The sequence below is a fragment of the Poecile atricapillus genome, chromosome 3 (genome assembly GCF_030490865.1).
Source record: "Poecile atricapillus isolate bPoeAtr1 chromosome 3, bPoeAtr1.hap1, whole genome shotgun sequence".
Lineage (NCBI taxonomy): Eukaryota > Metazoa > Chordata > Aves > Passeriformes > Paridae > Poecile > Poecile atricapillus.
Window position 1 is genome coordinate 93,904,531 of NC_081251.1, and position 27,854 is coordinate 93,932,384.

Genomic DNA, 27,854 nt, shown 5'->3' on the forward strand with positions numbered 1-27,854 from the left:
TCTTTCAGCTTTTCACCCATGCTCCTGTTTTTTTGCTGTCCCGTTATTTTTGGCAAACGGCTGCATTGCGGATGACCCAGATTCAGGATATGTATCGGGGTGTTCGCTCTCGGGGTAATGTGGTAATTCCTGGGGTTCAGGGGCATTGAAGAATTGGCTTGTCATTTACCTGAGCACAATTTCTAAAAGAAAGCACTTGAGGAGGGCTGGCGCCTTTAAGATTGACTGAGTGGTATCCTTTCTGTAGAAAAGTGTGGAAGTTGTGAGAGGGGCTTATCCTTTAGTTGGGGTACAATGGAGGGTACAAACTGAAGCTCAGAAAATTGCACTAGTAAAAGGAACTTTGAGACTTTTTCTAAGATCTTTGCTGATATGCATAAGAACACTACCTGGACCCCTCCTGTACAGGGCAGCTTTACTCACAAATATTTTACCCATCCATTTCCTCCCCCCAAAAGTCCTTGTAAACCCTAAATGACAGACTGTTGCAAAGAACATTTAGTTTTGTTTTTATGACGTACAGATGAGTCAATGTTGCATCAGATTTTAAGCATTGTTTGTCTAATAAAAGCCTTGAGGAAATTGAAAGGATGGAATTGTAGGAAACACACTTAGTCTCCTCTCATACACTAGGAGAGGCAATGAAAGATAATGCAGGACTAGGTGTTATTTTCATGGTAGTTAATTTCCTCTACTTCAACACAACAAATAGTGCAGTTTCTCTATCTTATTTGGCTGATAGGTTTGAGTGGGAGAGAATGAAGTCTGTAGAACAGATAGTAATAAAATATTGTATGCTTTTAAAAAAAATAAATCTCTTCTAAAAGTTGTTCTAAATTATCTTGATCCTTAAAAAACAAAGGCAGATGAAAATAGAAAAATGTAATCTCTAGTTTGGCAGTTAGTAGTATCAAGTATGTTTCATGTCACTATGGTCATAGTATCTGACAGTCTTCTTCCACAGTGCATATGTTCACATAAGAAATAATTCAGCTGCTTCTCCAGTTTTATCATACACTCTTGTTTTGCCATGTGCTTGGATCATCAGTTCTAGTAGTAGTTCATAACGATATAAATGTTGTGAATCTCTGTTTTACTCCACGAAGACTCTTGCTTAAATTGCAGGAAATTTAATTCCTTTACATGGGACTTGTTAAAGTATTTTTAGTATAAGCAAGCTCAATAACGTCACTGACTTTATGGAGAAGTATCCTTTAATCTGTCCCAGAACAGTTCTATAAATGAGATATTTTGCAAATGCAGCACATATAGATGTTTTTCATCTTGTGAGTGTTTGCTAAGAAGTTACCAACTAATGTCTGTCAGGGGAGAATTCCTGCCACTTATCACTCTGTCATCAAGCTGGGTTTGCAGCATGGTAGAAAACATGTGCCCCTTTTCCTGAGCCCTCCCCAACCCAGCGTGATGCTTGGGACCTGCTCCCAGAACAAATCACTGCAGCTGGATTTGATGGCCCTCTCAATAACGAGTCTTTGGGATATGCCAAATCACCATGATGCCACCATTTTTGTTAGAAAAAGTTTGAGTGTTTGATGTAGGAAAATGTAGGATTGCTTCCCTGATAAAATGCTGAGTGATCTATTTCTGTAAAAAACTTCAGTGTGATAATGTGTATAGGACTTCCTAGTTTTGACTGCTGTACAGAATGCAGTCTTGCTGTCTCCTCAACTTCATAGAATTGTAGAATAGTTTCAATTGGAAGGCACTTTAAAGATCATCTAGTTCCAACCCCCTGCCAAGGGTAGAGACACTTTCTACTAGATCAGGTTGCTCAGAGATCCATCCAGCCTGGCCCTGAACACTTCCAGGGATGGGGCTTCCACAGCTTGTCTGGGGAACCAATGCCCCACCACCCTTACAATGAAGAATGTTTTCCTGGTACCTAATCTAAAGCTACACTCTTGCCATTTGAGGCCACTCTCTCTTGTCCTGTCACTACATATGACTCGTCCTGTCACTACCAGCTTCCATCTGGAAGGCTGGATTACTTACTCAGGTCAGTCTGCCTCACAGTATTTTATACTGTATTTTATACATGGAAATATTAATATTTCCATGCCATTCAGTGATATCATCATGAACAGTCCTGTAAAAATGTGAATTTACTGTTGGTAGCTCTAACTGACACTAGAGAGAAGTTCCTTTAAATTCTGCTCTGCTGCCTGAAGCTACGTCTCCTGCCATGTTTCTGTATTTTGTGCTCATAGTGGTGTAATTAAGTTGAATAGCAAATTAAATAAGTATTTTCTCTCTAACTCAAAATTCTGCTGTATACTTTATCTTAACTCTTAATTCTCACCTAACTGATCTCTTCTGGTGTGTATTGTCCTTCATCAGCTTCCTCAAGAGACAACCATTATAAAAGCTTCCCATTTCTGGCTTGGCTTTGTCTTAGAGGCTAAATGTGACATGCATGTGTAAATGGAAATGGATTTAGGAATGGAAATATTTGGACCATGCAATGTCTTTCCATGCCTGTCTTCCTCCTCCACTATCAAACACATAAGATTTGCTTGTCAAGGTACCCCAATACATGATAGTGCCATTAATTTTTAATTAATTAGTACCATTAATAGTACCATTAATTTTTAACCAGTAATATGGCTGCAAAAGCTGCAAAGTTGGGAGAGCTTTGATGGCAGCCAGTTTTGCTGGACCAAACAATGTGCAGAGGGAAGTTTTCTCCAACATCTGCGAGAATATCTGAGGCTGATCTTCATGTACAGCAGGAATGGGTTTGGAATAATAACTTGAACTCCATTAGTTCCAGGAAAGGTTGCCTGAGCCAATGTTTTACAAGTCACCTATGTCATGCTGCATGCATTTGGGCTGAGTACCATGACAGTATGTCTATTTTTTGTGTAGTTTAAGTGCTAGAATCCATTTATTTCACAGTGTGTGGGGGAGGTGAGGATGCTGGTGATTAATAAAAGTAAAGTATGGTAAAGTACTGATATGAGATTGTAAGATGGAGCGCTGAGGAGGGATGCAAATCAGGGTTTCAGCCAGGCAGCCATGGTTTCATTGTCATTTTAACACAAAATCACCACTCTATCTTCTGGATGTATTTCCACCAAGGAAGAGGAGACAGAAAGAGACAGCAGTAAACTCCAGAGAAACACCAAAAATCCCTAGAAGTTGTTTATATTTCTGTAATGGAGCATATTGTTAAAAGCATTAAATGGCATAATGAAGAGTTGTGGGTGTGGAGGGTTTTTTAAATTTTGCTTTGATATAACAGTTTGCTGTACACTGACAAAATTTACAAGCTCGTAGATATTTAAATAAAATTGTTGTCATGGGTTGTCTAGAGCAACCTCATATCTTTTTCCTTGCTAAATAATGCTTCCAATATATTAGAGCACACTACCTGCTCCGGTTCTTTCCCAGTTAGCTTATTCTAGATGGCTTGAGATGTTTAAAGAAAGCTTTCTTTTTTACTTTCATAGCAGCTAAGTAAAACCTGTATTGACATCAAAGACTGTCAGGAAAATGTGTACTGCTTTTTGGATCAATGCCTAGCAAAGCTAATGGAAATAAATTAGCTACAGCAAAACCCAGTGAAGATTCAGTGACTGTCTAAACTGTGTCTGTCATAAACTGCTCTTTTATACCTTATAAATGGCTAAGGGCTTTTTGGTCTGTACTACATTTAATTTGCCTTGTTTAATATGCAGCACTTCTGTAAAGGGTGATGTGCTATATGTGACAGTTTAATTAATTTTTTTAATAACTGTATTCATTAAAAGAAAATAAAGGTAGCAGAGCTTTTTTTTTAACTATTTATGTTGTTTTAGTTGTACTGCTCTGGGTTATAAGACAGGCAAATGTTAGAAACTTACCAAGCCTGATCAGTAACTTGATGGAAAATGCAGTTAAGTATCAGCTGTCTGATGGGTTGTCCATCTCCAGCTCTTTCTACTGCTTTAGCAGAGGATTTTTTTCCCTTTCTTAATTAAAACTGTTTTTCCTTAGAGTTGACTAATAAGTTTGATGGGTAAAGGGAGAGTGAAAGGTTACTCTGATGGTAGAGAATGCCCTATTTGAGCTGCAGGTTAATTCAAGCTAGCCTGATTGTAACCTGTCCTTATTTAAACTTTGCTGTTAACATGGATTTCATATCAAGATTTCAAATGTTTTCTCTGTGTGCCTACACTTACACATTCTGAAAAGGCATACATTTTTCATGTGTGGGACCATACATTCAAACTATGCCTTTCAGGAAGAGACAAACTTACCTGTCCTCTATGTATGTATGAACAGAAGGAGAATGTGTCCGAAGTCCTTTCTTGGATAGCTTTGGAGATGTGAAGTACTAGAAACAGGAGAAGTTCTTTCACTAACTCAACTGTCTGTGTCTGTGAATATTTACATCATTGTTATATTCTCTACCTCTCTCCTATCATGCCCTAGTTTTCAGCCAGAATTTTCTGAGAAAAATCTCAGTCTCTGTTTTCACACATGACTATTTTTCATAACATTGTGTGGAAGATTGGCTGCTGCTCTATTGTACATGCTGACTGATAGACAACACTTGTCCTTAAACCTTATTTGTCCTCATTTTTGTGCTGACTCAGACTGACTCATGTACTAGATATAGTTCTGACCAAGGCTGATGCTCAATTTCCCAGAGATTACTTTTCAGTAATATGTTGAAATTGTATTTCTGCGCCTGTAACTGTCATTTATTTGAAGATTTGTCTCTTTATAATCTAGCAGTTGAAACATTTGTTTTGATGCTTACAGAAGGAGCAATTTAATTGTCTGGAAATGTATTTTTAGGTGTGTTTTGAGCATGAGTTTATGTTGTTTCAGGTATCTGAGCATGAATTCTGGTCTGCCTGTAGGTATTAAAGATTAATTACTGCTCTTTTTTTTTTATTTTTTTTGATGCTGCAGTCACAAGACTTTGTTTTCTGCAACGTCACCATTTATGACATGAAGGCTGAGCACCCCCTGATGCTTCCCTTATTTTCTATGCCCTGGAAAATGCTCATCACTTCACACAAAGCATTCAATCTTTTGTAATTTCAAGCACTATGTACAGAGGCTTTCAGCCTGGGGTCACAATGTACAGGATATTTTTCCTTGTGTAGTAACGAGACAATATGTCTTGGTGAAGTGCTGTAATGTTATTTAAATTTTCCCCTAGCAACTGAATAATGGAGGAAGCTAAGATTTCCTCATCCTTCTTTTACCATCTTCTTGCAGTCTCTATGCTGAACTCATACCTCAGATGATAATGCAAAATACAGATTTGGAAAAATGTAAACTTGTATATGGTGGAGAGAGACCTACTTTATTTGTATCATTAGGACAACAGTACCAAAATTTGGATAATTATGCTTCTTGAACATGAGCAGTAACACTTGCACTGAAAAGAAAATTTGAAATTGCATGTATGTGTAAACCTTTTTTTAGAGGTATCCATGTGTTAAGAGTCATTGCTATAGTGAGATCTAATCTGATTCTGGAATCTTTCTGTGATGTCTTATTAATCAACCAGAGGATTAATGACTTCTGAAGTTGTTTGATGCTGTTTGCTGTGTACTGAAGTGCTTTATTCTATATTGGATCCTACTGGAAGTATCACCCACCCTAGAAGCACTGTTCACATCTACTGTTCAGATCTGCCAGCAAAAATTCATCAAGGAGCATATTTTGTAAAATAAGAATTAATCCACAGAACATAAAGAACTGTGTCCTGTTCTGGGCTCCCCACAACAGAGACATGGACATTCTGGAGTGAGTCCAGCCAAGGGACTGATAAGTAAAGGGTCTGAAACCTCTGCCGTAAGAGGAGAAGCTGAGAGAGCTGGGACTGTTCGGCCTGGAGGAGAGAAGGCTCAGGGAAATCTTATCCATGTGTATAAATACCCAACTGCAGGCTTTTCTAAGTGGTATTCAGTGATAGGACAAAAGACGGGGGGCAGTGAGGTTGGGCAGTCTTCATCACCAGGGATATTAAAAACAAAGACAGATGCAGCCCTGAGCAGCCTTCTCTAGCTGACCCTGCTTTGGTCTTTCTAAGTAACCTCCAGAGGTCACTTCCATCCATAACTATGATTCAAGACTGCTTTTAATCTGGAAGCCTTACTCCAACTTGAATGGCATTGGTGAGAAGTTCTGTTAGATATTTTAAAATCTTTGGGATCTGTTCTGTAAGGATTTGTATGAAACTTCTGTATGAAAGTTGTTTGTTGTAATGGCAATGTCTTTTTCTAATGCTTCTTGAAAATTTGCAGGGATTCTTAACTTCATCTTCACCTTTTGTTTTGCCCCTCAGGAACGTTTCTTCTCACCAAGATTTCGTCGTCGACTTCATGCTGTCCTAGCATCTGTTAGCACTTCAATGTTGATTTTATCAAATCTAATATTTCTTGGAGGAAATCAAGTCGGAAAAATTTACTGGAACAGGATCTTTATAGAAGGCAAGTGTTTTTTTATGTGCTTTCTGGATAACAGAATGTTCCAAATGTTACCTTGGGTGGGCTGAGCCAGGTTTTTCTCTCAGTGCACTAACTGGGAGTTAATTTCTTTCTGGTCAAAACTATCAAAAATTGAGAAAATTAACTCTGCAGTCTGCATGACTACAAAGAGACTGCTGACTTGCCTTTCTCCCATTCAAGTCTAGAAGGAGGGCTGTCAGGCTTCTCTGTCAAGTGAAATCAGTGAAGATCAAGTAATAAATGTGTGACAAGTTACCAAGTTGAATTTTTTCCCCACTCTGCATTTCACACAAGTCAGTAAGAATAGGTGTACTAAAGCTAACCCCACGGATTCTGTGAACGGTTACCGTGGGTAAGATTGTGTAATACAGCATAATTGAGTGATTAATGCCTTTTTTTTTGGTGAATGTGATTTCATGTTGGGGACTTGCTGACTATTGAGGACAAGTGTGAGGACAGGGGAACTTGGGTGACAGTATCAGCCTGTGGTGCTGCTGAATAAGCAGTATGGGATGTTGTGCTCTAAGCTGACTCAGGAGACGAGTTGAGCTTTAATTTTTTTTGCCAGAGGTCAGTTTAAGTAGGACCAGTTTTCTTTTGAGGTTCTTACTGCTGCCAGTCAAATGAAGATCTTGTAGAGGAATATTTCTTCCTCATGAGGGAAGTACAAATTGGCTTCTGTGCCTAGAAGTGCTCTCTTAAAAAGACCGTGACTGTCTATTGCAGTGTTTTCTCCTCTTTTTCCTTTCAATGGCTTAGAAATCAGCTCCGGAGTTCCAAGATCCTACTTAAGCATTCCAAAATAGTGAAACTCTTAAAGAGTAACTTATGTCATGAGTTATTGTCATGAGTGGAACAATTTGTCTTTGGAACTAAAGGGAAAAAACATATTCAAAGAGCTTGAAGAAAGGAACGTTTTTAGCATGAAATATAGTGTAGCTTTTTGTTAATACTGGGCAGGAAAGCAGGAAAGTGTGAGTACTAGTTTTTGCTCTTTAAAGCATAAAATACTTGTTCTCTGTTTTTTTTGAAAGGCTTTGTTTTCTCTTGTTTCCCTCCAATTAGTTGGCTAGTAGTAGAAAATAATCTGAGAAAAGGTTGAAAGTAAATTTAGACATCTCTTCTTATTTATTAAAAGAAAAAAAGGACTAGTGAAGCTGTCTGTCTCAGGCTTTTAGCTCCATACAAGTTATTTCCATAATGCAATCTGTATATTATATGAGAATATATATCAAGAAAGTATGCCTTCCTTGTTAGAAGGCTTAGCAGTTGTATTGGGGTTTGCAACTGATGAAGGACAATGTTTTATAAAGTATAACAATATTTAATTAAACCAGAATCAATTATTTATTGTTTTCTAGGTTTGTTTTTTTTTTAATTTGGGAGGGTTAGTTCTTTGACCTATTCCTCCTGCACTTGAATACACGGAGTTACTTAAGGATTAGGTACCAGTCATCTAAGACAGGAATAGGAAATTAGTTTAGTCATTTGCATCTTTGTTTCCATGATATTTTAATCAAATTAACTTTATTTTTAGAACATGAAAGCTTTTGCTTAGTTCAGCTCATAGTCCACTAGTAGAAATCTCAGTGTTTATCTTTGAGAGCTTTATATGCCTCTATTATTTGATCACTTAGATGCTGTGACTGTATAGTTTAACTGCATTATTGTTCTGACAACTTCCATGTACAAAGTGAAACATCCACTAAAATTTTATTTCATCTACACACCTGATCCATTGTGGCTTTCTTACTGTGGAGCAAACTCTGGTATCAGTCCAGGCTAGGGGATAAAAAGATTGAGAACAGCTCTGCAGTGAGACCTGGGGGTGCTGGTGGATAAAAAGCTGGACATGACCCAGCAATGTGCGCTGGCAGCTCAGAAAGCCAAATGTGCCCTGGGCTACATCAAAAGGAGCCTGGGCAGCAGGCCAAGGAAGGGGATTCTGCCTCTCTGCTCCCCACTGGTGAGACCCCTCCTGCAGTGCTGTCCAGCTCTGGGGTTCTCAGCACAGCAAGGACGTGGACCTGTTGAAGCAGGTCCACAAAAATGAGCTGAAGGATGGAGCGCCTCTCCTATGAGGAAAGGCTGAGAAGTTGGGATTGTTCGGTCTGGAGAAGAGAATGTGTTGGGATGACCTAATTGTGGCCTTCCAGTACCTGAAGGGACCCTACAAGAAAGATGGAAAGGGACCTTTTATAAGAGCCTGTAGTGTCAGGACAAGGGGGAATGGCTTTAAACGGAAAAAGGGTAAGTTTAGATTAGGCACAAGAAAGAAATTCTTCCCTGTATGGGTGGTGAGGAACTGGAACAGGTTGTCCAGGGAAGTTGTGGATGCTCCATCCCTGGAAATGTGCAAAGTCAGGCTGGATAGATCTCTGAGCAACCTGGTCTAGTGGGAGAAGTCCCTGCCCGTGGTAGGGGGCTGGAGCTAGATGTTTATCGCTCTATTGGGAACGGCAGAAGAACGACACAGACTCTCTTGTGAGTTGAACAGGAGAGCTTAAGGTTTATTACCTCAGATCTTCTTTTATAGACCAATACGCAGAAGTACAGAAAAGTAAAACTCTTATTGGACAGTAAACTAACACATCACCATCATTGAGGTACACCACTCCTCGACCTTCTCTTGCGAGAAAACAAGAAACTGACAAACAGCACCTGCAAGGCTGTTTTCTGTCTCTGAGGATTGTTTTAATTCCTCCTTATGATTTCTCGGGCCACTTTCTCAGGCAAGACTGAGAAAAGTATGTGGCCTGCTTTTCCACAGGCACTGTGCTCCCTGCTTCTGCTCATATTTAACATCCATAGATGTTATTTAAGGCGTCTTCCAACCCAAGCCATTCAATGATTCTATGATTGAAGGCGTCAAAGGTCAAATCCAGAAAGACTATTCAAAACTTGGTCTTCAGTTTCAACTAAATTTAAGTGCTAGTCTGTAAGAGAGACAACAAAGATCTACATTTGGAATGTACAATGCTAAAAGCTAAAGTTAAATAAATTTGTTGGTAGTATGCGCTGTTCTGGTGAATCCAATTCATCAATATTTACAGACCAAACTAAACACTACAAATATATACTCTTTGATCATTCCTTTGTCAGCCCAAGAACAGATGAGGTGATCTAGCTACTTGGCTTGAAATCAGGCTTTTTTCTTCACCTTTATAAAAAGTTCAATGGGAATAGACTTATAAGAACTAAGGGTGGTGGTAGTGGGTGGGTGTTGTGAGAGGCAGGAGGACATTTGTTTGGGTTTTTATCTTTGTACTTCATTTCTTCTGTGGTGCAGGCAATATAAAGTTGTGCATTATGATTCTGGAGAGCTTTGAGTAGAACAAATGCTGACATTCTGTCATTGTCTTGTGGAGAAATCTGGCAAGGGACCCCAAGAGCTCTTTTGTACATAGTACCCAAATCTGTGTCCTTTCACTTGGTAGAAAAAGCAATGTTAGAATGTCCAGTACATTACTGCGATCTGCTAAATATGTATCTAGTTGCTTTGAGTCAATAATTGCTAGCTTTGGGTCAAGAAGAAAGAAGATATTTTGTGAATTTCAGGTTAAAGTATTAGAAATAATACTCTCTATTTAAAACCTTTTTGATCTCTTTGAAATTTGCCCTGGTTTAGGAAACCTAAGCACCATTCTAAAACTAGAGAGTAGACATTTGCATTGGGAGGACATCTCTACATTCTCAGGAACCCACCAGCAGGAGTTGAGATTGGTTGACTGAGGTGGCAGAAGGCTCTGCAGCACTAGTGTGACATAAAATCCGAGGTCAGGAATAGAGAGATGTGGAAACAAAACTGACCACTTGTGCACTATTAGCTGCAAAGAGTAGTCGGTTCCTTTTCTTTGTTCAAATCCCACAGAATCATGTCTACAAAGATCCATACATGCTTGAGTGGGAAAAAATAGGAGAACAGATGCGTGCTTCACAGTTTGTAAATGTAATTGGCATTCTTAGATCACTAAAATAATTAGTCAAGAACATATATGCTAAACTCCAGCAATAAAATGCATCTCAAACGAGAAATCAGATCTGCAGGTTTAGGTACAACATAAGATGTTGTGTGTGGCATTTTCAGGTCTGGCAAGTACCTGAACCTCAGAATATCAGTATTGTAAGGCCCTAAATTCCCAGCTACAGCACTTCATTATCAGAAATTAGCAGTTCTGTTGTATAATACTGAAAAACAATGTTTGAAGAGCAGCTTCCTGCTAGCATATATGTGACAGTGATGCAAATTTAAGCCAACAAGCTCTTAAAAGAAAGTTTTTCTGGAGTTTTAGATGTATGAAATGCACTTCTAGTTTTGCTCTTTGCTTACTGAAGATTGCATTTGGATTCATACTACACAGTGAAGATTTGGTTCCTCTATTCTTTTCCAAAGACTGAGTGTTGTCAGAAATCTCTACAGCTTTTGGAGAGTGGGGAATAAAAGACATGGATATGACAGCACTCAAACCTCAGGGCCAGCACAGTCAGTTCAAGGCGAACCATGCAAGTAGGATACCTTTGTTATCAAAACTTTGTGAATCGCATTTTAGGAAAAGATGAAGTTGCGTGGGATTCTTATTTGACTGATACTTGAACTGTTTTCAAGTGATTTGGCAGTGCTTTCTACATTCCCATACCACCAGCAAAGAGAGTTGATATCTGAGCATGTATTTTTTAACATTTTTTTTTCCTCTTGTGAAAAGTAGGTTAAATTTATCTGGCTTTAAAAATAATTTTATGCATCATTAAAATCACTGGTGTCAAAATTATGAGAGCAGAGGTCTGTGTGTCTTATGTGTGTGAGTATTTGTTCTTAATTTTGTTCTTAAAATTCTTTCTCTTCAGACTAGCCTTAGTGCTTGTTTCTAAAATGTAATTTGGCCCTTTATTTGGTTATTTGCAAAGAAAAAAGTTCCTATAGCAAGCATTTACTTTGGTCTTTCTTTAGTAAGAATATTCTCATGAAGGACAGTGTGACAAATGTCTAATAAGAAAGTAGGAGAAATATCTTCTATGTAACAAACCATTTTTAATCCTGTATTCTCCATAATTAATGCTTCACTTCAAAATGAGATGCTCCAACAAGAGCTGTTTCTTTGGAAGGGCACAGTCCTGCAACCAGCACTGTGCACTGCTTTTGGTTAAGAGACTGAAATATTTTATCAAGCATAAACTAAGGTGTTAGGCTGGGAGGGGACATAAGTATATTGGATGATAAAAGTCTAAAATTGTTCCTGATCTTTTTCTGGTTTACAAGGAACAGAGTCCAGATCAATGAGGAAAGCACATGGTGCGTTTTAGGTGTATTTTACTTTGAACAGCTGTCTGAAAATTGGACAGCTGTGATTTAACTTAACTGTAAACCAGTACTTAAGCTATCCAATTTATTTTGCCAAATTGTGAGGAGTGCTTCTCTGGAGGGCAGTTCAGCCCATGTACATCCATGTTAGCATGGGATGAGATGCATTGTCACTCTTTACTACATTCAGGGCCATTTTGTACAGCCTGGTTTGGACTAGATTGGACACCCAGCCTTTGAGAAGGTGTCCTTTAGTAGACATCCAGGAAAGAGTGAATTTCAACCTCAGTTAGGAATGATTTACTGCAGGGGTACAGAATGGCTGCCTGGGCAGAAGTCCTGCAATGAAGCATGTCTGACTGCTCTACCAGATTGTGAACTTTGTGTGTCAACAGTGTCGTACCACCTATAGCAGAAATAGAACTTGTGCAAAGATGCATTGACAGCAGTCCACAATGTGTAAGTTAACCTCTTTTCCTACGTGATGTTCTGAAGGCTAAAGTTGAAATATGTGCACTTTTGATTACTGCACTTTAAAAAAGCAGTAAGCTGACAGTTAGGGAGAAGGAAATACAACAACGCAATTGGGAGTCTAGAGCTGTGATCCTGAATAAATGATACTGTTATATTTGAGAGAAAAGTATTGAGGGGAGAAATGGATATGTAAAAGTTTTTACAAATTAAATATTACCAAGATTTTCTGATCACCAGTGGGCTCAGGAGAAGGGAAAAAACCCTGTAAAATGTAGCAAGGAGTTGCACTTCAGTGATCCTTGTGAGTCCCTTCTGGATATTCTATGATTCTATGACATTACCTAGGTAAACTGCTGGATTGCCAACTTCGGAGGGCAGTCTCCAGGTAGACAAAAATCTGCCAAGCAATGTAGAAAATACTGACTTCATCATGATGTAGGAGTAATCTCTAAATGGCCTCCAGACCCATTCCAAGCCCTCTTTTCATTAGGCAGTTCATCAGCAATTAGAGATGTTTAAAGCAAAACTAAAATTTGTTTCTCATTGTCTAATATATGTTCAGTAATTGAAAATGGTGATGCCTTTATCTTGCCTTCAGTTTTCCTTTTTGGCTTGCTTTGAAGCAAAATCAGGTCCTATGCTAATCAGAATTCAGATAATTGGTTAATTTATAGGGAAAAGAAAAGGTGTTCTCATTAGCACCTTACCTATTTTATAGAGGCAGGAAGCCTTTGGACTTCTTCCCAGCTGTGCCGCACAGCAATCTCAGATTGTGTTTCACAGGGTGTCTTAGGCACTGATTTGCAAGTGGGAATTTCCACAATCATGGCATACAAGATTCAGAGGTATAGTGAAACAAAGAGTTTGGTGTAACACATTTGATGTAATATGCCTGAATGTGGATTTTTTTGGCTTACTTTGGCAGAAACAATAGACCATTATCTTATGATGTTAAAATAAAATGATGCTGATTGCTGCTGACTGACTGTATCACAGGACTGAAGATTATTCTAACAGTCTATATTTGTTTCATTTTATATAAACCAGTTTATGAATTGAGAATTACAGTGGTATCAGCATCTTTCAAGGCATTGTTCTGAACGAGTGTTGCCTTTAGAAGTTTTGCCCTTGGTTGTGAAGACATTGAAATTAGGTTGTTGCTCTACAAAAACTCATTTGTATATTAGTAGTAGAGATGCCCAAGTTCAACAACTTTATATAATATTTTAATAATTAAAAAACTATGAGTTACTTATTGTGCAGCTCCACTGCTGTGTGAGTTGTCAATAACAAAAAAAGATGAGAGATTCCTGTATTGGTTGTTGTGAGTTCTAGTCTGGCTCATGCAAGATCATGTCTTCCCATCAGATAAGTTGTTGATTGTATGCCTCATGTGCTGCAATAAGGAGTGTAGGTAGAAGGCCTCAGCATAATCAGTTCATATGACCTCATCCTTCAGAAACTGTGTGCTGCTAGTTAGATCATAGATTTAGCGCATTTTAAGGGCTGAGGGAGAGGTAGAGCAAAGTAGTTAGAACTCGTTGTTCAGCAGGGGTTAGTTGGACATTTTAGCTCTGAGGTCTTGCCAGATAATGTACAACAATGTCTTGGGAGCCATATTGCAAGTAACAAATGGGTTGCAATGATACATGTAATTATCTGGCTATGAAGGACTTTAAAGGTGCAGGGGGAATGAAATTATGCAGCAAAGGAACTCAAAGGAATCCACAAAACCTGTCAGCTGGGGCATCCCAGTGAGCATGTGATGCTTTGCTGTCTATTCTACACATCTCTTGCAAGGTATTTGCTCAAATTTCTTTGCAGCTGAAAGAAAAAGGAACGTTGTTTCCATGATTGGCAGTTCAGAGTTTCAGGTGGCCCTTGTTTTGGTTTGGTAAATTCTATTGTAGAGCAGCTGGCATATGGTCTTCCAGCATTCTTGTTCCTCCAGATTTTCACTTTCACTGAGAAATCCCACTTGCTGCTGTTCTGCAGAAACTTACTCGGGGTCATTTTTTCCAAAAATACATTTATGAACATTATATTGATGAATTGCATAATTTAGAGAAATATTGCACGATGGCAGAAGTATTACCAAAGATGTCACATTTTTCTAAGTGATTCATTCTTCTTCATGCACAAAGGAAACTTGTTTTCACAATCATTTATGTGACCTTGCTTAGTGAGTGCAGTTCATTGGGATGTGAACTGGCAAAATACCAAGAAGAATTAATTTTGATCTGCGGCAATAAGGAGGCAGTATTTGGGTTTTTTTTCCCCTGTATCTCCCAAAGGATGACAAGTGTATAAAAGCAAATATTTGCATATTTGTGGGGGGCATTTTCTTCAGAGTTGAAACAGTAAAGTGTGTTCTGCCTTGTTCTGTTGAATCATGTTGGTTTGAGCCTCTGTTCTATGTGAAATGTTCTATGTGCTCTAATGTGAAAATTGCTGGAGCATTGCTATGTTTAAATTCAACTCTTGCTCTTTAATTTCAATAGTTTTCCATTTGTCTTTAGATTCTTAGGACCTGATCCTGCAACCAAATCAATGCAGAAAGATCTTTCTATCTAGAAAGTTCCAGAACACGTACAGACGTATCTACTGGGATCAATGTGATTCCAAGGTCAGAATCAGTCACAAATAACCTATATTTCATCTATCTTATTAAAGCCTTTACTTGACATAGTGCACATACAAGTGAAAAAAAATGCAGAGCAGTCCACATTGTGACTGCACATAGAGTTCACTGTTGTCCATTGTGCTGCATCTGACTTACAGAGCTAAATAAACTACTCTGCACACTGAAAATGGGTAGTTGTTCGGTACTTGTTCCTTCATCATGCTGCCTTCTTGACAATTTGCAGCTCTTTCATAAAACTACAAGTTTGCTACTTTGTGAGCTTTGCTGATCACAGGCAAAATGTCCCCAGATTTTCAATTACTTTGGCAAGGTTCATACAACCTTTGTTAACTTGTTGTGATGTTGCTAGTGAAGTAGAGGATGGTATGAAGAGCAATTGTTGTGGTAGGTTGGCCAAGTCTATCTTACAGATGTAACCTTGCTCATAGCAACATGCTTAGTGTGGAAGCTGGAATGAATGACACCACCAAACACACTTGTTCTGCTGGTGTGGCAGGTCAGCATGTGCTGTTTTTTCAGAGGCTCTGTTTTTACAGAGGTGGAAGCAGTTTGAATGTGTGGAATCTTTATGCCTTAAACACAGCATGGACATAAAAAGAACAAAACTAATTTTTGTGTCAAAAAACTTGAAATTGCCATGACTTCATGACTGCTCATCAGTGGGTAATTCAGCTTTGCCTTCTTGTTTTCCTGTATTTTTGCCAGGCACAGCAAAAGCCTCACAGTGGCCCAAAGTAACATAGCCAGGTATAGAATACTTGAAGTGCTGTTTTATTGGTAACTGTGCTTATTGGGAAATTTATACAAAAATGAACTTATGGTTGTGGTGGCATGTATATATCTGATTAAGAAGAGACATTGTCTCAGCTAACATGTGCAACAATCAAGAAAAGTTTTCTGAGGAATGGTGTAATCTCTTTCTTTTCCTGTATTCAGAAATTTCCAGGAGTCTTGTAGGTGCTACTTCTTTCTTTCGTCAGTCAGCACCTTTCATTTGCCTTCAGATTTGTTCTAGTACTGACTCACACTTTTTTTCAAATGGTTTTTGAGAGAACAGTTCCCATGCACAGAAAGTAACCTTGCAGCAGGAACTGGAACACCAGCTGTATTTAGCTTTGCAATCATTGAGACTTTCATGACAACTTTCTAAGTTTTTTATTTCCTGAAAAGTAATGTTAAAACAGCATTGTGGTATTCCACAATCACTGCCACTTAGAACCTGCTAGATCAAGTTTTCTCAACTCATAGTAAAGAAAGACACTTTCATTGGCCCTAAATGCCAGCCCTGCATATCAGCTTGCGATTGAGAATTCTAGCAGTGTTCATTCTGGTTCTTGCACCTCTACCAGAAAAGTCAGAGCTGATAACAATCCTCTTGTTACATGGGCCACAGTGGAGGCTGATCTTTTTCTAAAACTGCTGTTTCATGTGCACAGGCATGAAAAGCAGTTAGGAGCTTATTTTTCTCACTGAGGAAGCCTGAGAGAATTTTTACTACATTATAGCACAGTTCTACTGCATTTTTACACTAATGATAATTTCTATAATTTCTAGGTTCGCAAGCAAAAATTGTTGTCTCAGACTACTTTAGCATTTTTTCTTTTTAATCTCTGAATGAATTTATTTCTACCATCTTTAAGTAGCTGCTGCTTTAAAGAAAAGAGAAGCTAAAAGTACAAAAACGCAGAAAAAATTTATTATTTCAGCCTTGTGTTGACTGTTGGGTTTTGGGAGATAATTTGTTTAGTGTTTGTTTGGGTTTTTTTTAAGAGGGAGAGAGCAAAGTCTTATATATGTGTTTAATAAAATTTATAGACTTACACCCTTGTATGTGCTGACAATTCTGTAAAAGGACTTCTGCTTCATGCCATTCCATTTACTACTAAATTGTATGATTTCTTAAGGCACTTTGCACCAGCCAACCAAGACGTGAAACTCCGCAGAGCTGGGATTTACGTTCATGCTGAGCTTGGAATGTTACAAACTTTATGTGGACATTATCAAACCCTAAGAGAAACAGCACCATATGGTGGAATGAAGAGCTCTGCTGTCCCTAAGGAAGCACTGTGAGGCACAAGTGTCTCCTCCCTAAACAGCTGCATTTTTTTCCTCAGTGCTACACCAGTCACTGATAATCTTGCTGTTTAGTGTGGTATCTATAAAGGATGGATAAGCAGGGAAGCATGTGGCTGTGTGTTTTTAGTCTCTTTGGGCACTGTCTTCCCCTGAGAAAATGGAGAAATACCTATTGTCTCCTAAAACCTTGGTTCTGTCTCCTGCAGAGGCTGCACCCCTGGGACACCATGCTCTCCAGTGCTGTCGTGGAGGTCACTTGTGATGACCATTTGAATACATTAAGTGCGTGGTTTGGGTCTTCCTAAGCTCTATGAAATCAGATAGAGTCAGAGTACTAAATGGGACAGTTCCCAGAATTTACTTAATAATACTAGAAATATTACAATCTTCTGTTAGTGCATGTACACCCATCTTTGAGTAACAGAATGTACATGAGATATTAGACTAAATAAATGCAAGAAATATTAATGCCTTAAAGCCAGTTGTAAAGTCAGAAATCATCATATGCATTTCCCGTTATCATTACAAATTATATCTGATGCTTGTAGTTCATTCTGTAGTGAAATAATTATAATTTTCAGAGCAGAGAAATTCCTCAAGTATGTTTCTTCCCAGAAAGTAATGGATTTCAAATACTAGGATAGTTTTTATTTAATACACTGTCTTCCATTTTATCTTTCTCATTTCTCACTTATTACTTCTGAATTTTCTGATGTAAGGCAAGCATGTACTGAAGCCCAGTAGTGACCTGTTGGCTTGTGGCTGTCTTCGTAGGTGTTGAATTTTCACTGTTGGTAGGTTAGCTTAAAAGCCTGTTACGAATGTCTTGGCTGTCCATGCTTTAACAAGATCTGTTTTATTTCTGACAGTTGTTGAGATACCCGACAGAGATTTTCCACAAATCTCTGTCAAGCTGCCAAACCTGTGTATTCATGTCCATTCTGCGGGAGAGCAATAAACGGTGTGAGTCACTTGAAGCTACAGAGCAGCACGCCTGTGTTTAAGCATCTTACGCAGAAAATATGCTCTGTTGTTAATAACTGATTCATAATTGATTTTTCTTTTAAAGCTACTTCCTTATTTTTGTAGCTTGCATCAAAAACTGGTAAATAACATGGTAAGATTTTTGTATTGTTGGTATCCATCCTTCTAGCTATGTAAGGACATTGGACTATTGATTTTTATCCTTTCTGCCATCTTTCATGTGGTTTTTATTAGACCCACAGCTAAGCCCTCTATCAAATATAATAATCCATTGGCAAATTTTAACTTAGGCTTTAAAACAATCCTTGGAAAAGAGTGACTTCTGTATTATACTAAAGTATCCATAAAAATTCTCCCAATGGTGGAACTTTTATGTCTGAGTAAAGATTTATCTTGCATTTAGATTGAACAAAATCTCAAATCCTTCCACTTGTGTGGAGTGTTGTTGTTGAAGAGGGTGTTTTTGCTCTTCAAAAATAAATAAATAAAGTGTTACTGAAGTAGTTGCATTGTTCAGAAAGAAGAACATCTTCTTTAGTAGTCCTTAACACTGAAAGAAAACTCTGGGTACACTGTTCCATTACGTGCAAGTTAATATGTATCCTGCAGTGAGGAATAGTTTGCAAATAACTGAAAATATTTTAAACTTGAATCTTCTGACTATAATGCTCTGCCAGTCACAAATCTATTATTTATAGTGAAGGTATTTTCTATTTAACAAGTACTTTGCATGTCAATAGTTGAAAACCAGCTTATCAGAGAATCTTAATGTTGTCCCAGTTGCTATTATCTTTGTTTTAAAGTGATTAAAACAGTGATCCTATTTCTGGTATATCTATTGCACACAGCTTAGAGTGTTACCTACATACATACTTATATATATATCCCTTCATTGCTGCGTATAAAAACTACTTCAGTTACATTTTTACTGCAGCAAAAAGGAAACTAAATCATTCATCTGTAACAACATAATCTTTAAGACAGGGGCACTATTCATCATAGCTGAAGTCCAGCTTGTGGATAGCTTATTTTTCACCCAGCATTGAGACAGGTGACAATTTGCATTTCTGACCAAATAGCATGTTTGAATGTTTTAAGAACTGTTGACCAGTACCAATGTGGAAAATGAAACACTGAAAAGCTCTCAAGAATTGCTAATAGTATGTACAGACGTTCACCTTAGCTTCAGTTCATATTTGTCCAGGTCAGGAACACCTGATAGTTTGTACCACCTGATAGTTTTTTCTGTGTCTCTGATATACAGCTGGGAAGAAGGGATTAGAGAAAGTTGCTGTTGTTAACATGAACTCAGCAATATCATGGTGGGCCTGCAGACTCCTCTAGGAGTAGAATAAGCTTGGATACTAAACTCCAGCTCTTGTCAATAGTTTGATCACTTGAAACCACAGCAGCTTTCATAAAAGCTATAAAACATATCCATCACACCATCTGGATGTGCCAGGAGGATAATTTGCATGGGAGTCGTAAAAGCAGTGTCACTCTAGCTTATTGTATTCTAACCCTTACTAAACATATCCTAGCAGAATGAGATTCCCTTTTCCATCATTTTCTTACCCAAGGTATTACCATTTCATCATAACTAACAGGAGGTCTGTGTGACTAGTATAAGAAAGTGCCCTGTAAGTCAGCACATAAAGCCAAAACAAGGATCATCAAGACCCTCAAGGTAAAACCATCACTAGAGCCCTGATGGAAAACCATCAGTATCCTCCAGAAAGCCTCTTAACATTATTTGACTCAAAGTGCTCTGAGAGAAGACTGCTCTATTTAGTACCTTTTTGGTATCCACATGCCTAAAGCCCTCATAGTGTTCACTGAGGTGTGTAAACAGTATTGTGACCAGTTGAATACAATCTTCACAATGTGATTTGGCCAGTGTTGCATATTTAATTAGTGACACAAGTAGATGGAGAAGTCAGGGTCCTGATTTCTATTTGTTAAATATTTGTTTGTAATTTGTTGTAAATTGTAAAATGCAATCTGTTGTAAATATTTGTGATATTTGTTAAATCCTCTTTCCAAGAAGACTTAATGGGTATAATTTGAGCTGTGTCATTCATATTTTGCAGCAGACCACCCATGTGATAGACACTGACAGTGGCTAACCTTTCCAGTCAAGAGGAGGAGTTTCATGCTAAACATGGTGGATTGTGTTCATTTTCCTTGGATGAGCATTCAGAGAAACAGAGAAAGCAGTATTTGTTAGTTAGATGGGATTCATTCGAGTTTTACAAGCAAGCTGTTGCTAAAGACACTCAATAGTCTTTTAAAAAGTGGAAATATTCTTTCACCACCATGTCAGACAAAGTTTTAGTACATTGTCACCCTTGAAGGTCAGTGTTCTTGTGGTACCAGGTATCATGGTAGCTTCCAGAACCAGATGCTCAAGGCAGAAATGCATAGGGAACGGTCCAGGTCTGGAGAGTTCAGGACAGCAAAAGCTTTCATTACAGTGAAAACCATTGAAAATTAGATCAGTGAATGTGTTGCTGACAGTGGCTGCAGTGAATGCCCTCATGCATAGGGCAGGACATAAATGCTGGGCAGTATTTGGTGGTGCATAATGTTATATCTCCCTGAAACAGGAGGATTTAATTTACCTTGTGGAAAAAGAAGTCGTTATTTCTTTATTTTACAAATATGTGTTGGGTCTCTGTACTCTTCTGCTGTTGACAAAGGTCTCAGATATTTTGGCTTAAGTACAACTAAAGTGTTATAACAACAAAAGACAAACACTAATTCATATTCTTTTAACTGTTGTTCTGAAGGGCTAGAGCTGTATTCTGAGCTCCTTCTTAAGCTCCAATGGAGATTAAAGGATGGCAATGACTATGAGGGAGGACCAAAAAAAGAGAAATGGAAATAAGGCAGAGCCAGCCAAATTCTCCACAATGCAAATTTATGCAAAATAATCCTTGAAGACAGACCTGTGTTGAACCTATTCCATTTTCACAGATTTCCTCCATGGCTTTTGCATAGGCTCTCACTTTTTGCTTGAAGAAAAGCTGTTGTCCAGTTCCTCTTACTGGGTTGGTTTGTGGAGCAGAAAGTCCCATTGCAAAGTAGCACAAGGAACATGGATAGCATATCATGCAGTGCAAGATACTAGTGGGATTAGCAACTGGCTGCAAGAGCACATTCTGTTGAATGAATAAGTTACACCTACTTAAAAATGTAATGCAGACCAACATTTTTAATTTGTAAAAGCAGAGTTCAGATTCACATCTGCTTGTAGCTGCATTGGCTTGTGTGGCTGGCACTGACACAACTGCTGAGGATAACCCCAGCAAGGTGCCTGATCTTGGCACTGGAGGGCAGCTCACACAAAATGTGGAATTACCAGCTTTTTTCTTGGGGTTTTTTGTTAAAGGGACTTAGCAATCAAAGCTCACATGCCCATTACAGCTGGAAACAGAAAGAGGTTTTTTTGTCCAGGTTGTTTCTCTTAAAAGAGGTTGGATGGACAGGAGGGAAACAATTTTTTGGACACTTCAGTAATGAATACAACTTTTTCCTTGGTGATAGAGGTTAGAACAGCTGCAAAGCTTTTCCAGTTTCTGCTGAAATTTGGAACAAATTACAACAGCTGTCAGCAGGCTGAACACTGCAGAATGCATTAGATTCTACCATAATTTAATGAAGTCCAGCTAAGGTCTAGGAAAGATGTAAAGTCCACTTAGTCTGGCTGTGCTACCTCTGACCATTTGTTCTTTATTTCTAAACCAAAAAATACTCATTTGCCATGTGCAGGATGACTTTTTCTCTGCTAGTTTTGAAGAGGACTTTCTCTGCCATTTTGAAGAGGAACATCAGAAAGTATGACACCTTTTAGATGTGTTTCTCTTTCATTTACCTTAAAAAAATACAAAATTCTTAGAAGAAAATAAAAAGTCCTTGCCTACAAATAGTGTCATCTGGAATAAAATCTAAATCATATTTCAGCCACCTCAAATTTTTACAAACATATACTGTCCTTGACAGTGTTCCTTCCTGTATGTTCTTTCCCTAATTCCCTGAACAAATGAACCAACCAACCAACTACTGGGCTGAGACTTTATTATGATTATTATTAGCAGAGCTGACTCAAGAAAATCTTACATGAGTTTGACTTCATCAACACCTATGTTTTATTGAACTACCACAAGACATTAGTGAAGCTTTGTGTTTAGCAGGCACTCTACTGACAAGGCATGAAAGAGGCACATTGCCCTTAATTTGTTCTTTTGGTCATATTTGAATCCTTTGAAATTCTTTTTCTAAGTCATTTCCAGGGAAAAATTAAAGGTTCGACTACTTTGTGACTAGTTTTATTTTTGTGAATTGGTGGATCACCCCTTTTGACAGTTTTGGATTTTACTTGTGGTTGTTGAAAGGCATCAGGATTCACTCTGGTCTAGAGGATGGGTGGTCCATCACTCTTGACTGACTGACAGTGATATTGCTCTGCAGTAGCTCTCACAGATCTGTTTAGGATATCATGATTTTTGTGGGTCATCCCCTCCCAGTCCCAATATCACCCTAAGTATGTCCTTGATACAGGTGAATTGGAATAGTCTGAGGACATTAAAGAGCAAACTGCCTGAAGAGACTGAGTAGCATGCAAATGATTAATGAAATTACTTATTTGGCACTACTGGCATTATTTTTTAGATAATGTATTCAGGAGGAAGTAAATCAGTAATGGGATTTAAGAAGCACAAAAGGAGATTTCAGTATAATGAGTTACATTAACTGAGGTGATACCAAATATCTATAGATATTACAAGGGTGATTTTTGTCCGAAGCACAAATAGCATACTCAGATTTTTAACTCTGTTGAGCACTGGATTGGTGCAGTATCTCTTGAGGATGGCATTAGTGCTTTGCATTACTTTCATCATTCACCCTGTTTGTGTTGGGAAGTGAGTAAATTTCCCACTGTGTAAGCAATAACAGGACTTCATTAGTCCTTTGGTGGCTGCTTAAAGAAGCTGATAATGTTATTGCACCTGAAATTATAAATCTCATTCCTCACCGATATTCCAGATTTCTTTATTGAAGCAAACAGTACCTATGTGAAGTTTTCAAGCTAGCATGCCCACATATTCAGTGGTGCTGTAAAATGTACTATTTATATTTCATTAAAAACCCTGCCATGTGATATGGCCCCTGTTGCAATGGGGTCATTTCAAAGTTTTAATTTTTTTAATTGAAATATCTACCCATGCAGAATTGGTTTGAATACAACTGTCTTCCCATTGAGTAATGGTGGAGGGGGAAAGGCTTGCCAGATATCATTTTAATGTTGGCTAATTTCAGGTGAAGAAGATAAAGCAGATTTAGTTTATGAGAATGTCCAGTCCTTGGTTTTGAAGAAGCTCTTGGGACAGTCCCAGAGCAAAACAGAGGCTGATTGAACATGTTGGTTTCCACTGAACAGTTCAGAAACAGGTTTGGTTATGCCATTCTTGGCATCAGTTTTACTGAGCTAGAGTCAGAGTGCTCACATGGTCATTACTGCTTTTGCTTAATTGAAAGGAACTGAAAACACACCTTTTCATTAAACCAATATTAATCTACAGTTTTGTTTTGGAAAAGGAACATTAATAGGCATTGATGTAACCATGATCCAAATAGATGTATATGTTTATAAACACCCAAAACCTTAAACTGAAATGGCTCTGCCATTTTCCCTTTTACTTATCATAAAAGGAGGGGAAACTCATGAGGCAGCTACCATGCACTAATTTATACAAGGCAGCTTTTCAGGGTTGATCAAGTGTCTGAAATTACCTGTGTGCTTGAGTCAGGTAGAAGTTTCCCTTGAATATTATCTGACAGATTTCTTAATGATCAAGTTTTCAAACAGAGAAAAGAAATGTTAAAAAACTAAAAGTGTTTTATGAGATGCCCTGGGAAAACCTTCTTGCACATAACTTTGCTTAAATTTGGTATGCTGGAGTTGCTTTTAAAATTTTGTTAGTTTTGTGTTTGGATCAATTCTGGTAGCTGTAACCTCCTGCCTTAGTGGTGCCCTCTGTGTCTCATTCGGAGTAGTGGCCAAAGGTGAGCTCATTGGGCATTTTGCTGCCTCCTGATAACTCATCTGAAATGTTATGGACATATTCCAGGATTTCATCTTTTTCCTTTATGACAGTGATTAGTTTTCTGGATTTATCTCTTAATTTGTCATGCTACCAATTTCTGTTTCTTAAAATAATCATTCTGCTGCAATGCTTCTAATTTTGGTGATTATTACAGCTCATCTGTGTGGAAAAGCAGTGGCAAAATTCCAAACTAAGGAGTCTTCAATTTAAAGTGCCAGAGTTAGTACAGAATAGCGTATTCCTGATCAGAGTTACTGAGCAGAAAGCCTCTCCATTTTGGCCTCCAGATCATAAATGTGCATTGCTTGTCTGGCAACTGAGCTGTGGTTTCTTTTAATTTAGTTCTAATAGCATGACATTTTTCCCTTGAAAAGGGAGAAGAAAGCAGCTTGCTGGAGACATAGACCTTTTTAGCTCAACAGAGGGTTTTTACCCTGTAACACCAAAGGAGACACCACACTGTTATGTCGTAGATAGCCTGGGTGCTTCAGCGAGTGAAAAAACAGTTTGACAATGTTAAATGATTGAGGGGTAGGTGAGTAATGATTTCTGGGGGCTCTTGAGTGAGTTTTACTAAAACCCATGTATTTAAAAATAAATTTCATTAGAAATAGTCATCTTTGCCACTTAGACAGAATGCAAGTACATTTTTCTTGCAAAACAACATTATGACTTTTGATGAAATATTGAAGATGCCCTGTAGCTACACAAATAAATGCCCATGGTAATACAGTAGGCTGGTTTGGACTTTGGTTTTTTCCCCCCACCCCAGATTAAGCAGCGTTACAAACCTGCAAAAATCTGTGGTTTTTTTTCCCTGGCAACTCTAATTAAAATGCATAGATGAAACAGAATTGAAGCTGAAGTAGAATTTACATTGAAGGACAAGATTTCATTCCATAACTCAAAAGAAGCACCACAGAAGAATCAGGCATACAGTTTTGCATAACAGTGTGATTACGTTAGATTACTCCAGAATGCTGTATTAGCATCTGAATTTTGGAGTGCCTGTCATTTATTTCCTTCAGTTAATGGCAAAGTTTAAGAGGCAAAATTTGCTTTCCTGTTGCTCTTCCCACCATCCTGCTATTTGGTATAGTTTTGACCTGCAACAGCTAATTATAGTTCTTTAAGGACATTTAGGAATTCTTCTTCCAAGTTTTGTTGTTTGCATTTCCCCCTGAATGTCAAGTATAACCTTGTGAGGATAGTTTGACATTTCTGCAGCTGCACTCCATCCCAGTATGTTTTGCTCATGACTAGATTTAGTAAATTTCCTATGTTCTTTATCCAAAAAGAGAATAGATTTATTGGACATAATTAGTTTGTTTTAAATCATGGCTCCTTATCACTCTTACCTTTGTCATCACAGAGGTTGTTTGTAGTTTTTGTTATCTAAATATTTGTGCCATTCCATCAGTAATTATACATGCCAGCATTTACAGCTGCTCTCCATTAAAATGAGTCTAACTGCTCTGCAGCTACTTTTTCATCATTTAAGAAAAATTGGCTTGTGATTTGGAAGGGGGCTCAATTCATCTGGCATCCTAGAAATTGTGTCATGTAGCTCTGGAGTGTCAGTGGAGAAGCATTCAGTGTGTTAGCAAGATATGCTGGTTGGATGATAGGCTGGATCAAGCAGACAAAGGAGGGCTGCATTTCTACTGCTCCCTGTCCTGCTAAGACTAATAAGTGCACCTAAGAAATGTGGGATCTCCTGGATGGTGGGATGTACTTGTCTGTGTAACTAAAACATAAAGTTGAGCTGATTCAGACTTTCTGGCTTACAGTGGTTTTCTCCCCTGTTTAGCTGTCTGCTCATTATCAGTACAGAGTAAAGAATACCCAGCAAATGCAGCCAGTTATGTGAATATCAGCTTTATTGCAAAGGTAAATAAATCTGGGAGAGGTATTGTAAAGGATTAGCAGTGGAGTGTATTGCAGTTATAAATAGTCACCAGGGTTCATGATTGTGAGCTGTATTTACACACCTTTCCTCCCAGTAATGGAAATAAATTGAAAGGTGCCGGGAAGGTGATGGATGAAGAATTGATGGATGCAACTGTCTTCTCTTGGCTTCTTTAAAAAAAGGGAAAGCACTGTTTTGTATTACTGTTGTGCACAAAGGTCCTTTCCTGAGGACCATGGAAAAGGTAGCACAGAATTCAGCTTTGTATTTGCAGTTCTGGAGCTTGGGGGTCAGTCACTGCTTCATTAGTTCATGTGTAGGAATGATAATTCAGGGCAGAAAGAAGATTAGCTTCTATTAATTACTGTAAATCCCTTACAGCATCTTCTGTGGTGGAATTAATAAGTAATTAGTTGCTGCTGGAAGCTACTGAGATTTCAAATATATAAAAAAGTAATGATGAGTCAGAACTGTATCACATTAGCTTTGTATGAATGTTGAGGTTGAGGATGACCATGAAATTGTGACAGTGACAAAATCCCACCAACCATCCAGACAACTGCCATTTCAGACTGGTGTTTGTAAGATCTGAAGTATTTTTAATTCTCCTTAATTCCTATTCAGGACCAGTAGTGAAGGGATGAGTTTGTATTCAAGGGCGCGTTTCTTGGCTGTCTGCTGGAACAGTTTTGCTGAATGACTTATTTGGGCTAATGTAATTAAGCTTCTATGCGAGCCAAGCCCATACCTGTGTAAGTGTGCTGTGTGCTCCTGGGCACGCTGTCCTTGCTCTCCGTGCACACAGATGGCAGGGCAGGGCTGGGGCTGCATCCCCAAGCAGCTTTGTGCAGCACAAGTGGGGCTCTGCAAGCAGCAGTTGACGCCAAGGGTCTGCTGATTACAAAATGCTTTTGACAGGAAAATTGAAAATGTTAATGTGGTGTAACACTCTGAAAGCAGATACTCTATCTTAGGTGCACAAAATTTGAGGCTGGAGGAGGGAAAGCTGAGGGGGATCTTTCTGCTCTTTCAGTTATCTAAGGGGAAGGTTTGGATAAGACAGGAACAGAGTTATCTTAGGGTTGCATAATAACAGGGCAAAAGGCAGAAATCACAAGTTTCAAAAAGGGAATATGCAATTAAATTTCATGGAAAAAAGTTTCAGGCCAGATTTATCAGAGAGGCTGTGGAACTCTGCTGACAAAGCCTTGAGCAGCCTAAACTGGTGGTGATGGTGCCAGGAGAAGATGAGATACCCTTCTGGCTTAAATTGTAGTCTGTAGTCCTAGACTACCCTCACAAGTCCTTGCATGGTGTACTTCATGAAGAGGTCCCTTCAGACTGGATTTGTTGGTTAGCATTGTAAGATTTTAGTTTCAGCAGAGAAATCCAGTGCAGGCAGATTGTGTTGCTCTGTGATGCTGTAATAAAGGTAGGCAGAGGATTCACTTCCAAAGCATATATTTTTATTTTTGAAGGGACTTGTTTTGTTTTTTTAAACTCTCCCTTATGCATTTTGCCAGGAACATCCAGCATGAACTAGATAAGTAACTCTTACAGACTCAGATCTATTGTTTAAAATGAATCACAGGTGAAAAACTGTTGTTGCAGAACCATTCTGTGCAACAGTCTGGAGAAGATTGGAAAAGCTCCAACTTGCTTCTCATACTCATATGTTTTCATGGTCTCTGGTGCTGTGATAGATTTTTGGTTTCTGAGATTTGATTTTAGCTTTTAGATTTGCTTGAACTGCTGGAACAATGAAATGTGGTTGTGTGGTGAGGCTTGCAGCTGAGTATGGCAGATAAAAGGCTTATCTCTCTTCTAGTGCATTGTTCAACATTTTTAAAAGTTGCTTCTAATTCCAAATGGAAACAATACAGAGAGGATT

General features: G+C 38.4%; 1 protein-coding gene across 1 annotated transcript in view; it reads left to right on the top strand.

Annotated features, from left to right (window-relative positions):
- HHAT (hedgehog acyltransferase) overlaps positions 1 to 27,854 on the top strand; it is a 146,549-nt gene that overhangs the window by 81,931 nt on the left and 36,764 nt on the right. Inside the window, exon 11 of the mRNA XM_058836721.1 lies at positions 6,308 to 6,452. Within this exon, the coding sequence (XP_058692704.1) occupies positions 6,308 to 6,452 (145 nt within the window). The remainder of the gene's footprint in view (positions 1 to 6,307; positions 6,453 to 27,854) is intronic.